At 40.1% G+C, this 14,007-nt stretch overlaps 1 protein-coding gene across 2 annotated transcripts in view; it reads right to left on the bottom strand.

Annotated features, from left to right (window-relative positions):
• The window catches only part of CFAP221 (cilia and flagella associated protein 221), a 129,244-nt gene that overhangs the window by 34,090 nt on the left and 81,147 nt on the right, over window positions 1-14,007 (bottom strand). For both annotated transcript variants that reach the window (XM_036023616.1, XM_036023617.1), the window contains 5 exons: window positions 13,369-13,489; window positions 13,175-13,286; window positions 12,874-12,982; window positions 5,191-5,278; window positions 118-207 (listed from right to left, as the gene is read on the bottom strand). In XM_036023616.1, coding sequence (XP_035879509.1) covers window positions 118-207; window positions 5,191-5,278; window positions 12,874-12,982; window positions 13,175-13,286; window positions 13,369-13,489 — 520 coding nt within the window. The remainder of the gene's footprint in view (window positions 1-117; window positions 208-5,190; window positions 5,279-12,873; window positions 12,983-13,174; window positions 13,287-13,368; window positions 13,490-14,007) is intronic.

Genomic DNA, 14,007 nt, shown 5'->3' on the forward strand with positions numbered 1-14,007 from the left:
TTAAAATTATTAAATATCTCTTGCTAAAAGGATTTCTTTGAAGTTGTTTAATATTTTAAAAGTAAGCATATAAATAGCTGCCAATAATTAGATTCCAAATAAAGGAAAGTTACCCACTTCTTCTAGATTGTGAACAACCCGTTTGTGGTTAACTTCTGTCTTCAGTCGCTGAAATTCCTCATCCAAAACAGGATCTCCTCTATCTAGCTGGGGTTTTTAATCACCAAAAATATTAAAATTGAATACAACTTTATTTCTCTTTAAAACTCCTAGAAACCCATTATACAATTCATCAAATCTACCCAAGAAGTTCCCTTTGAGAGAAGTGATGCCATAATTAGATTTAAATGATCATTATAATTATACTCACTGTTTAAACATAGGGAGTTTTTATAAAAGCACAACAAATCCAATGTATTCTTTTTATAACTAGAGGAGAATGTCTGGAAATTATTTCTCAGGCATTTAAAAGTCACAGAAAGGATTTTAGGGAAGTGTGTAACCAAGGGAGTATAGAGATGTCATTTAAAAGACATTTAATGTCCCAGGGAAGTTTTAAGTTCCTCAGAGCTAATTAATCAAGTATCAGATTTTAACAAAGGGAAACGATTCCTCCCCTTTCCTGCATGGTGGCGGTTGACAAGGTCTGCTCCTTCCCAGGAGTAAGTTGTCCCCAGGCTGCTCCCCTTCTCCATCTCCTTCCCTAAGGGCCCCTGAGCTCTTTCCTATTCCCTAGGGACCTTTCCCTCAGCTCACTCCCAGGATAGGCCAGCTGGGCTTGGCTCAGTGTGTACACATGCCTGCTTCCATGGGAAAGAATGTGCACACTCTAAAAGTTTTTGACTATCTCTGGTTTTCATTACTTGTTAGGTAACTTCCAAACTACCTTGGCTCTTAGAAACTGTTCATAACAGTTTTTAAAGACTGAACTGGAAGAATCAGTTCTGATCACCATATTAATACCCTATTTAGAGGTAAGAGAGTTATACTATTGTCTCCAGGGTGGTGAGCTGTTGAGCTCTGATTTACACATTGTTAGGAAGTTCAGTTTGGGATTGTGGACCTTAGGTTCAAAACACAGAGTTTGTGGGGAGAGACCCAGACATCCACAACCACTAAAAGTAAAATTAAACAGGCAGCTTAAAGAAGGGATTGGCAAATAGGTTGTTAGCTAGAAGAAAAGAAGGAGATTTCTTACATTTTTATTAGGACTCTACTTACTTATGGAGAACATTTGAGAATTTAGTATAATTGATCTCCCCATGAGCTCATCATCTTTGAGGGTTCGTGCCATCCAGCTATAATGCTGACTCCCTTCACATTCTCTTACCCTTCCCCTCTCTTTTTGCCACATGTCTTGGGCCTCCAGGTATTCCTTGCTACTGGGTCACCTGCCAGGATTCAGCTGCCAGATGAAATCTGGACACAGAGAACAGGGTCCCTGCAACACTTATTCTCTCACTACACTAGGGTCTCAGGGTAACCTGCTCTTCCTTCTACTTGTCCTGATGATTGACAGTAAGGATGCAACAACTCCTTTTCTGGTCCCCTCAATAAGTTTTGCAAGCCTCTCTCCAGTCCCTGTTCCCCACAGTCTCTGCAGCTGGCCTTGGTTCCTGCATCATCTGGGAAGACAAGACCACAAGCATTCTCCAACAGCTCCCTCTGCACACAAACCTGACTATACCCGCAGTCCTTCCTTACTTGGCTTTCCCCAGGCCTCCCTCCTATTCAAAGGCAATCTTTCCCTCTGACCGTGACCTCCTCCCAAGTTTCTTCAACTTTTTCCTCTGTAATGGCTCTTTTGCCCTCAGTCTATAAACATGCTCAAGTTCTTGCAACTAAAAAACCCTTGACCTCTCACCTCCCTCTAATGATCCACCCATTTCTCTTTGCCCCTGCTCATTTTAACTTCCCAGAAAACCACTTCTCAAGAAACTACTCATTTGTACACATTCCTTGAGAACTACAATTTGGCATTTTTCCCTCCTCAAGTCTACTGGAGTTGCTGTCACTGGAGGCACATAAGGATGTCCAAATGGCCACATCCACTGTGTACTCTTCAGGACTTTATTATCTTGGAATCCTTTTTGCATTTGACTGATCCCTCTGCACCTGCTTTCTCTGTGCTCTCCAGGTCCCCTGACCTCCCAACCATTTCTCCTCTATCCCCTTAGTCTTCTGCCGCTCTCCCCTTAAATCCTGAAGTTCTCTAGAATTCCTGCCCTGAGCTACTCTCTTTCTCAAGAAACTTACTTTCCCCAGGTCACCATACTTGTTCTGTGGTCTCAGTCTCTACTCTATGCTGCTCACTCCCAAGTCTCTGTCTTCAGCTCAGACTTGTTCCTTCAGCTACCACCTGGATTTCCTCCAGTCACCCCAGATGTGACATTTCCCAAATTAAACTTTTCACCTACCACTAAGCCAGCTTTTCTTCCATATTTGAGACCTCATTTTAAAACCACAAACATGCACCCAAGCTAGAAACCTAGGAATCATTCTCCTTTTCCTTACCCCTCATTTCCAATTTATCTACAAGTTCTAGTTCTGGCACTGTACTCAGCACATTTTGTATCATCTCTTAATGTCTCTGTGCTCTTTCTAGACTGTGATCTTCTTGAGAGCAAGAACCATGGCTTATTCACTAGCACAGAATCTTAGTGGGCATTTACTCAATGCACTTGCCTGGTGAATATACAGTTGGGTGTGTCTGTCAACCAAGTGCTGTAAACAGCCTTAACTCTCACATTGACCTGGTTGTGCCATGCTATACCACCTACATCTTTAAAATAATTAGAAAATACTCCATTGTGGGGTTCACAGAAAACACATTATTTTGTTTTTAAACATTTTTAAAAATATTGATGTTAGAGAGAGTGGCGGAGGAGAGGGAAGGAGAGAGAAACGTTGATTTGTTGTTCCACTCACTTAGGCTTTCACTGGTTGATTCTTGTATGTGCCCTGACCAGGGGATCAAACCCACAACCTTGGCATATCAGGATGACACTCTAACCAACTGAGCTGCCTGGCCAGGGTAATATTTTGTTTTTTAAATTGTGTGTGAAGATAATCAACAAAACAAACAAACAAGCAAAATATAACCAAAGACACTGAAATAGATAACAGACTGACAGTGACCAGCCTGTCACTGTCAGGCTGGGAGGGAATTTCAGACGAAAAGGGGAAGAGTTTTGCAGGAACAAGTATAAAGCACACATCGACAATAACAGGGCAGGGTGGAAACAGGAGGGAGGTGGGGAGGGCTGGGGGGCTGCGGATAACTGTACTTGAACAACAATTAATAAAAAAATAAATCTAAAAAAGAAATAAAAAAAGTAAAACTTAGGTGCATCTGGGGTCCACACCATAAGACACACCTAAGTTTCAGAGGAGGAAAATAGAAAAAAAATTTTGAAGCAAAAAATGTGGTAAAAAAGTGAGTCTTATAGTCTGGAAAATATCGTAGCTATCTACCTATCTATCCATCTATCTGTCTATCTAATCTCTCCTGTATGCTACTACTTTGCAAGTATGTAAAGATATTCTTTTCTAAAAAAATATTTTATTTATTTATTTTTAGAGAGGGAAAGGAGGGAGAAAGAGAGAGAGAGAGAGAAACATCAATGTGCAGTTGCTGGGGGCCATGGCCTGCAACCCAGGCATGTGCCCTGACTGGGAATCGAACCTGCGACACTTTGGTTTGCAGCCCACGCTGAATCCACTGAGCTATGCCAGCCAGGGCAAGATATTCTTGAATTAGTAATTAAATAAACTTTATTGTAAAATATTACAAAATAAGATAAAATTAAAATAAAATAAAATAAAATAAAATTGTGCGCAAAGGATCTGAACAATGCCCCAAACTAAATTTAAATGCCAAGCTAATATGTGCCTTTCCTAAATGCTAAGATTTACCAGTGTAATGATTTTATATCCTTTGAAAAAAATTAAAAAGAACAAATTTATTCAAATATCTAATTTGGACTCCACATTGAGAAAGAAAATGTATTCTGTATGAGAAATATACTCATATTTGACAAGAATCATGTTTTTTTCTCAATTCTTCCTACCTAGTTCTGCCACTGTGTGTAGCACTGAGTGTGGGAAGTGCACACTCCCAAGCTTATATACATATATAGTGGCTAAATTGTGTCCCTCCAAAATTCATATGTTCACATCCTAACTCCTAGTCAGGAGGCATGGTATTGAAGGAGGTAATCAAGTCAAAATGAAGTCATTAGGGTGGGCCCAAATCCAGTGTGACTGATGTTCTTGTAAAAGGAGGAAATTTGGACACAGAAGGAAGACAGTGTGAAGGCGCATGGGAAAGGCGGCTATCTACAAGCCATGTAGAGAGATCTCAGGAAGAACCAACCCTGCTAACACCTTAATCTAGTTCTTCCAGCCTCCAGAACTGTGAGAAAATAAATTTCCGTTGCTTAAGCCACCCAGTCTGTTGAATTTTGTTATGGCAGCCCTAGCTAAGGTAGTAAGTGATGATTCCCAGCCAAGTCTTTTCACCTCTGACCCGTGTGTGTCCTGTGCTTCAGCCTACTATGGGCTTGTCTCTACTGCTCTCTGCACCTGCCCTACACATAACAATGTCTTATGCCATGGTGCGCCCAGGGGTATCGCACAGTCCCACAACTCCCATTTCCACTCTCCCTTCCCTGAACCTACAGTTGCTACTTTGGTGACTCAGATGTGGCCTCCTCCCCTAATCAGTTTTCCATTCTCTGCTTAGCCATTTGTTTTGATCTAGATCTGGCTCTGGTGTGGCTCCTGGTTATTGTCTTTGGGTCTCTCCTACCTTCATGCTCTGCAGATCATGGGATAAATGCACATCACACCCAGAATTCCAGCCCAAATTTGAAAGCACTCCCTCTCTCTCAATTGAATGCCTTTGTCTTCTCACAACTTTGAAAAAAGTATACAATGTCTTAAAGGAAGCTTTCCAATTAGATGAGTTATCTCTCCTCTCTGGCTTCTTAATCCTCCTAATACATAGTATAAATCTCTTGTGACATTTACAGCCAGCCTTGATTTATAGTTAACGATTTACTTGTCACCAGCCTCTTCCACTCCCAACTTAACAGTAAGTTTTCTTTCCTCTGATATGGCATCTGCCTACAGTAGGAATTCAAAAATAGTTAGTGAAATAAATGATATCCAGTTAGCAGTAATCCTGACCTTGTATTTGTTTTTTACTCTTTGCCTCTCTTCAGCAAGGTCTTTTCTAAATTTAAAAGACATATGATCTTTACCAAGGTGCACCTGCCTGTGGAGAAAAAAACAAACAAACTTCCAGAACCCATCAGAATACAACAGTCAATTTTAGAATAGAATGTCTTATCTCTACTCTGAAATTGAAAAGGGACGCTGAGATATTGGGGGAGACACCATGGGGAAGAGAAGTTGTAGACTTCAACAACATAATTAAGATGAATAATGTGTTTTAGAAAATTAAGCTTATCTTCTAGTGGCACATGCTGAAATATTTATGAATAAAAAATACTATGTTCTACCTCATTAGTTATTAGGGAAATGCAAATCAAACTATAATAATGTACCACTTCATATCTATTATGATGGCTATGATGATGATGATTATGATAATGACAATAATAAAACAGAAAAATAACAGGTATTGCCAAGGGTGTGAAGAAATTGGAATCCTTAAACACTTCTGATGGGAATATAAAATGGTTTGGCCTTAGTGAAAAACACTGGTAGCTCCACAAAAAGTTAAACATAGAATTACCACATGACCAAGCAATTCCACTCCTATATACAGGCCTATGAAAACTGAAAAGATATGTTCCTACAAAAACTTGTATGTAAATGTTCATGGCAGCAATAGTCACAATTGCCAAAAAGTGGAAATCACCCACATGTTCATCAACCAATGATTAGATGTCCTTATAATGGAATATTACTCAGCCATAAAAAGGAATGAAGTCCTGATAGATGCTGTGACATGGGTGAACCTTGAAAACATTAAGTAAAAGAAGCAAGTTACAAAAGGCCCTATATATTCTATAATTCCATTTATATAAAATGTTCAGAAAAGGCAAATCTATAGAAAGTAGACTAGTAGTTGCCAGGGCCTGCAGCAGAGGGGAATGACTGCCTAGTGGGCATGGGGTTTCTTTTTGGAGTAATACAGATGTTCTGGAATTAATTAATAATGATGGTTATAAATATACCTAAAACTCCTGCATTGTACACTTTAAAATTATTAAAATGGTGAATTTTATAAATTTTATCACAGTTTAAAAACTCTGGTATGTAATGTGTCTGTGACAAATCCTGGTGCATGTTCAAAATAAGTAGCAACTGTGGTTTTAAAAATGGAAGAGTGTGTCTGGAGAACTGTTTTAGATTAAAAGAGACTAAAGAGACATGAAAACTAAATACAAATTGTATGATGTTTGATTGGATCCTGGATTCCTCCTCTCCAAAAACAAAAACCCAGGTATAAAGGACATTAATGGGACAACTGGGTAAATTTGTGTGAGGGTTGATTATTACTATATTATTGTATGAATGTTAAATTTCTCACAAGTGATTATGGTAATGTTGGAGAATATCTTTGTTTTTAGGAACTACATGCTAAAGTCTTTAGAAGTGGAACTTCATGTCTGCAGTTTACTCTCAAATGATTCAGGAAAAATAGGGGTGTGTGTGTGTGTGTGTGCAGAAAGTAAGGAGAAGTATGTGTGGCATAATGTTAACAACTGGTGAACCTATGTCAAGTTTATATGGGTATTACTGGCAGGTTTAGTATCTTTCAACAAAAAAAGTTGGGAGGAATATGAAATGAACAACATGGCATTTAAAACTGAATCTATGATGTGATTTCAAAGATAGAAGAAGGACGTGGTCATTGCATCATACTGATTATTTTTTATCTTACATTTTAAGAATCATATGAAAAGAATACATGTTCATGATAAAACATTTAAACACTGCATTGTAGTGATTATTTTTCCCTCCCTACACTTTATAAATATTTTTTAGGTTTTCTACCAAGACAATTGTGTCCATTTTTACAATAGGGAAAGAATATTTTTTTAAATATATTTTATTGATTATGCTATTACAGTTGTCCCATTTCCCCTCTTCACTCCCCTCCACCCTGTACACCCTCTCCCACCCACATTCCCCCCTTTAGTTCATGTCCATGTGTCATAAGTTCTTTAGCTTCTACATTTCCCATACTATTCTTGCCCTCCTCCTGTCTATTTTCTACCTACCATCTATGCTACTTCTTCTCTGTACCTTTTCCCCCTCTCTCCTCCTCCCACTCCTCTGTTGCTAACCCTCCATGTGATCTCCATTTCTGTGGTTCTGTTCCTGTTCTTGTTGTTTGCTTAGTTTCTTTTGGTCTTGTTTTAGGTGTGGTTGTTAATAACTGTGAGTTTGCTGTCATTTTACTATACATGTTTTTTTTTATCTTCTTTTCTTAGATAAGTCCCTTTAACATTTTACATAATAGGGGCTTGGTGATGATGAACTCCTTTAACTGGACCTTATCTGAGAAGCACTTGATCTGCCCTTCCATTCTAAATGAAAGCTTTGCTGGATAGAGCAATCTTGGATGTAGGTCCTTGCCTTTCATGACTTGGAATACTTCTTTTCAGCCCCTTCTTGCCTGTAAGGTCTCTTTTGAGAAATCAGCTGACAGTCTGATGGGAATTCCTTTGTAGGTTACTGTCTCCTCATCTCTTGCTGCTTCTAGGATTCTCTTCTTCATTTTTACCTTGGCTAATGTAATTATGATGTGCCTTGGTGTGTTCCTTCTTGGGTCCAACTTCTTTGGGACTCTCTGAGCTTCCTGGACTTCCTGGAAGTCTAGTTCCTTTGTCAGAATGGGGAAGTTCTCCTTTATTATTTGTTCAAATAAGTTTTCAACTTCTGGCTCTTCCTCTTCTTCTTCTGGTACCCCTATAATTCAGATGTTGGAACGTTTAAAGATGTCCTGGAGGTTTCTAAGCTTCTCCTCATTTTTTTTTTTGAATTCTTATTTCTCCATTCTTTCCTGTTTGGTTGTTTCTTTCTTCCTTCTGGTCCACTCTATTGTTTTGAGTCCCAGTTTCCTTCCATCACTATTGGTTCCCTCCCTTCATTGGTGCATTTTCCTTCATTTCTCTTATCATAGCCTGCATTTGTTCATCTACTTTGTGACCAAAATCAACCAATTCAGTGAGCATCCTGATTACCAGTGTTTTGGACTGTGCATCTGATAGGTTGGCTATCTCTCGGTTGCTTAAAATGATGGGTTCTGGGGCTTTGATTTGTTATTCTGTTTGAGCCATCTCTCTCTCTCTCTCTTTTTTTTTTTTTTGGTCTCTTTGCACCTGTTACAGTAAGGGGTGGAGCCTTAGGTGTTCTCCAGGGCAGGGCACCCTAGTCACTGGGCTGTGATGTTGTATGAGGGGGTGGGGTTGAGGGGGATCAATGGTGGTTGCTCCATTCTCCGTGGGACCTCAGTCCCCTCTGCTGCTTCCTCCAAACAAACGGCCCCTCTGGTGCCAATTCCCATGTGGGTGGGCTTGTGCATGCGTGGGACCCTCCAAGGACCTCCCCTGTGAGTCTGGGTGTCTCTCCGTGCACCTCAACTCCCATAGGTGTCCTCAATCAGTGTCTTGAGGCTTTATTTCCCAGCGCTGTGATCCTGGGTTGTGCGCACTGCCTTGCTTTACAACTGCCGCCTCACTGGGTCTGCCGGTTTCCGGTTGCCGGTTGCCACCCCTGGGCTGGGGTCTACCAGCTGCCATCTGAGCACTCAGGGTCCACCTGCTGCGGTCTTGCATGCCCTGGATGCCTTACACGCCCAGTCACACCACTCTCTGCTCTCTGTGTCATGACACCTGCACCTGGCTGCTTGTCTCCATCCCTCTTACCAGTCTGGATGCACAGGTGTAATTCAACTTCTTGGTTGTCCGACTTCCATTCAGATCAATTTTCTGTCATTCCTGGATGTTAGTCTGTTTCTAAATTGTTGTTGTCCCTATCTTGGTTGTGTGTGGAGGTACGGTGCGTCCACCTATGCCTCTATCTTGGCCGGAAGTCCAGGAAAGAGTATTTTTAAAAATGCTCTTTGAAGATGATGGCATAGGGAAATATGGTGCACAAATCCTCCTACAACCACATCAAAATTACAACTGAATTACAGAACAACCATCATTCAGAACTACCTGAATTCTAGTTAGACAGAAATCCTGCAACTAAGGATACAAAGGAAAAGCCACATCCATACTGCTAGGAGGGGCAAAGATGTGGAAAAGTCTGGCCCTACACCCATGTATGGCAGATAAAAATCAGGTGGGATATTTGTCTGTGGAGATCCACCCTATGGATCGAGGGGTCCCAGCCCTGCAATAGGCCTCCCAACCCAGGGTCCAGCTATGAGAAGAGAAGTCCCCATAACTTCTGGCTATAAAAACTAGTGGGGATTGTGTCCAAGTGAGATGAATGGCAGCTGGAGTCCCAGGTGTTCCTCTTATAGGGCCTGTGTAAGAATTCACTCCTTGTGAGTTCCAGTGCTGGGGTGGCCGTCTGAAGGGCACCTGGGACATTTAGGGAGAAACTGAAGTGTCTGGCCTGAGAGTGAAGCCTGGAGGGGCAGCTTTGTCCTTAACAAAAGTGCTGGCAGAGGCCATTGTTTCTTTGCTGAGCCCTCCCCTGACAGGGCCTACAGGTGGGTACCATATCTGAGTCTCCAACACCCTGGCTAACACTGTTTGCTGCACTCTGGTGATTTCATGAAGCCCCAACCTACCCAGCTTGTGAGGTCACCCAATTCCTTTCCAGTGGCTTTTCTATACAAATGGCCTGCCTTGGCTCATGCTGTGGACTTTCCTATAATTTCTCAAATAAGCAGCATCTGGCCTTGGCATGCCCAATACCTTTTGCTAAGTATCCCCAGGCTCAGCAGTAGTTGCAGCTGGCCTTGGTTCACAGCTTGGCCTCTCCTGGGCACTTCCAAGCCCAACACAAGTAGCAGACATCTGAGATCACTTTGTAGCTCATGCTGGGTAACCTCCAGCAGAAGAGAGGTGGCAACTGACCTTATCCTGAACCTCCTGTGATGCCTCAGAGACATTGTACCCAGGGGACAGCTTTGGAATGTATTGAAACACCACCCAACCACCTTCACAAGTGACACACACAAGGAGTGGACACAGTGGGCACCAGAGCCCCAATGAAGTAAGCCCTGCTCCATGGGGTGGACCCCTGAACAGCTAACCCTTCAGAGTCATCACAGCCAGTTTGCTTGGGAGTAAATGCCTCCCACTGACATGCAAACTGAAATCAAGGTTCAACTACAACAGAAGGGTATACATAGACCACATGGGGAGGGGTGGTGGACTTGGAGTGCCCACCATGGGTTACTGGGAAGGCTATATCACTGGACCCTACAGGACATCTACTACATAACACCACTCTACAAAGCCCAGGAAATGTAGCAGATCTACTTCTACATTTTTTTATTTATTTTTCAATTCTCACCTGAGGACATGCTTATTGAATTTAGAGAGAGGAGATAGAAGGAGATGAAAACATTGATGTGAAAGAGAAACATCAATTGGTTGCCTCTTGTGCATGCCCTGACCAGGACAGAGCCTGCAACCCAGGTATGTGCCCTGACCAGGAATCAAATCTGCAACATTTCAGTTTATAGGATGACACTCCAACCAACTGAGCCACACCAGCCAGGGAAGTAGCTCTACTTAATACACAGAAACAAACACAGGTTGGCTGCTGAAATGAGGAGACAAAGAAACATACTCAAAATGAAAGAATAGAACAAAACTCCAGGAAAAGAGCTAAACAAAATGAAGACAAGCAATCTACTAGATGCAGAGTTCAAAACACTGGTTATAAGGATGCTCGATGAACTTAGAGGAAGAATAAATGAACTTAGTGAGAACTTCAATAATGACATAGAAATCATAAAAAATAGAACTAGAAAATAAAAAAGAATCAGTAAGAAATGAAGAATACATTAAGTGAAATGAAGACTACATTACAGGGAGTCACAGTGAAGTAGATGAAACAGGATCATATCAGAGATTTGTAATATAAGGAAGCAGAAAACATCCAATCAGAGTGGCAAAAAGAAAAAAGAATCCAAAAAAGTGAAGATGGTATTAAGAACCTCTGGGATAACTTCTTGTGTACCAACATTTGCATCATGGAGGTACCAGAAAGAGAAGAGAGAGAGTAAGGAGTTAAAAACCTATGTGATGTATAAAGGACATATGGACAAAGCTGAAGGGGATAGGTTTGAGGGTAGGAGGAGGGGCATGGTGGGGTAAAAATGGAGACAACTTACTTGAACAATAAAAGTAAATAAATAAAGACCTATGTGAGAAAATAATGATGGGAAACTTCTGTAACCTGGTGAAAGAAATAGACATAGAAGTCCACGAAGCACAGAGAGTCCTAAACAAGATAAAACCAAAGAGGCTTACACCAAGACATATCATAATTAAAATGCTAAAGGTTAAACACACACAAAAAAAGAATCTTAAAAACAGTAAGACAGAAGCAATTAATTACCCATAAGGGAGCTCCCATAAGACTGTCAGCTGCTTTCTCAATAGAAACATTTCAGGCCAGAAGGGATTGGCTCGAAATATTCAAAATGATGAAATGACCTAAACCAAGATTACTCTACCCAGCAAAGCTGTCATTTAGAAATGAAGAACGTATAAAGAGCTTCCCAGACAAGAAAAAGCTAAAGGAATTTATCACCATCAAATCAGTACTAAATGAAATGTTAGTCTTCTTTAAGAAGAAGAAAAGGAAAAAAGAAGATAAGAAATATGAACAATAAATTGGCAATAATTATGTATCTATCAACAATTGAATCTTAAAAATGAAATAAACAAGTGGAACAGAAACAGACTCAGATTCAGAGAACATTTTGATGGTTGCCAGACAGGAGAAGGATTGGGGGTTGCATGACAAAGGTAAAGAGAATAAGCAGTACAATTGGTGGCTACTAGATTTATTGGCATGATCACTTAGTAAGTTATATGTCTAATCACTGGTTGAACACCTGAAACTAATATAATATTGTATGTCAAGTATAAATGAAAAATAAAAATATATTAAAAATGTTCTTCGGTTACTTGGAATACTTCCTATTTAGCTGAAGTGAGACCCTGAATACAGACTTAAACTGAAGCAGAAGGTATTTCCATGAGAACAAAGGGCACCTTCGACTGCCATGCAGACAGGTGGCAGGGTGACCAGGTGGGGAATGCCTGGGCAGGTGAATGGCCCAGACAGCATGTTGAAGACCCTCTCCAGAAGTCTTTTTTTTAGCTTAGTTTAAAGGTTTCTAAAGTTTGCTTTAGCTGAATTGACAAACATATAGATGCACTGGTATGACCTGATTTAAAAAAAATTCTGAAAAGGGTTCCAATTTTGATTGCAGGAGCACATATAGAAGTCTCACATCCAAATTTTAAAATCTCCATCAGAAACCTGCCCCACCACAGCCTGCACTGCTGGACTCCCCAGAAGGCCCCTGGGGGCTCCTGGTGCAGTAAGATTTGGGGCTGTTGGGGAATGAGTGGGTATGGGCAGCAGCAGGCAGCAAGGAGCAGTGTCCTGGCTTCTCCCACATGCACTCCAGTTCTGCTACTGTCTGGTCATGCTTAGGAAAAGCCATAGTTTGGTCACATTGATTTGTTCCTAATAAAAACTTCATGCTGAAATAGAAGGTCCAGTGGAGGAAAAGAATAATCAAAATTATTTCAAAGAATTACAACTTTTCATCGTCTCATATTAAAAAAAAAAAGCCATTACCAAAAACAAAGTACTGTCACTTGATACAAATAATTGCTCAATATTTACCACTTAAGATGATTTTCATTCTCCTCACAAGTGTCCTGTCTGACTTTCTGTTCAAACAGTGCTTCCTTCATCTGTCTTGTTTTTGAAATCTCATTGCCTTGGTCCAAAACTGAGGATAGGAGCAAACAATTATTATACCAGAAATCAAATCAGAAGCATTTGCTAAAAGAAAAACACAGTCCCAATGGCAAAGCTTAGCCATCTGAGTTTTGTTGCTATTGTTCATAAATAGTAAATGCCACAAGCAATAATTGTTTTATATTCTTCCTAGGTGCTGATTTAAGGTAGATCAGCTGGTTACCTTCTCTTAATTCTTTAATCTTCAATTTTCCTGGTTCTTGGTTTAAAACAGATGCCACAGCAAATGGATTTGATAAATCTACTGGAAATCTCAAGTTCTGATATTCAATTTCCTGAGACCAAATCACGAAGAAAAATTCATTATTTTGCTTCTCTCGTACTCCTCCCATCATGGTTAGTGTGATGCCCACTTACCTTACTCTTTGGAGGTTTTAATTTTGCTGGCAATCGGTGAAAATTTATTTGTATTATTGACTTTTCTGGAGGAATGTGTTCTTTCTTAGAAAGAATACTTAATCTTTTAAATTCTTCTAATCTATAGTTTAAAACACATATTAAATTAGTACTTGTATATAATCCAACAACTCAAGGTTCCTATTTTTATCTTCCTTCAGATAATACCATGACTTACAGTTCATTAACTAGTCATTGAAAATCAACTGGTGTATTAAAACATTGGTCTACTAAAATAAACGCAATGTCAGCATACCAAAGGACAAATAATTTACATCAAAATAGCTTACAAATGACTGTTTTTCTTACATTCTCAAAGAATGTAACAAGTGGAAAACATGATTATGTTGAAAATTGCTCTCATTGTCTAGCAAAATTTACTTCTAGGTTATTGGTTTTCAGTAACTAAATTTACTACATTAAAAAAAAACCTAAATTGATTTATCTTCCTGGTAAAAGAATAATTATGCTCACCATTTGTACTAAGATCTTTCAAAAGGAGATTCAGACTAATGTTTGAATAAAACTGCAAACTGCCTTTGGACATATGTATATATGCATATACACTGCTGCTAACATGCCTATGGGAGCTATCTGAGT

The sequence above is a fragment of the Phyllostomus discolor genome, chromosome 4 (genome assembly GCF_004126475.2).
Source record: "Phyllostomus discolor isolate MPI-MPIP mPhyDis1 chromosome 4, mPhyDis1.pri.v3, whole genome shotgun sequence".
NCBI classification, from domain to species: domain Eukaryota; kingdom Metazoa; phylum Chordata; class Mammalia; order Chiroptera; family Phyllostomidae; genus Phyllostomus; species Phyllostomus discolor.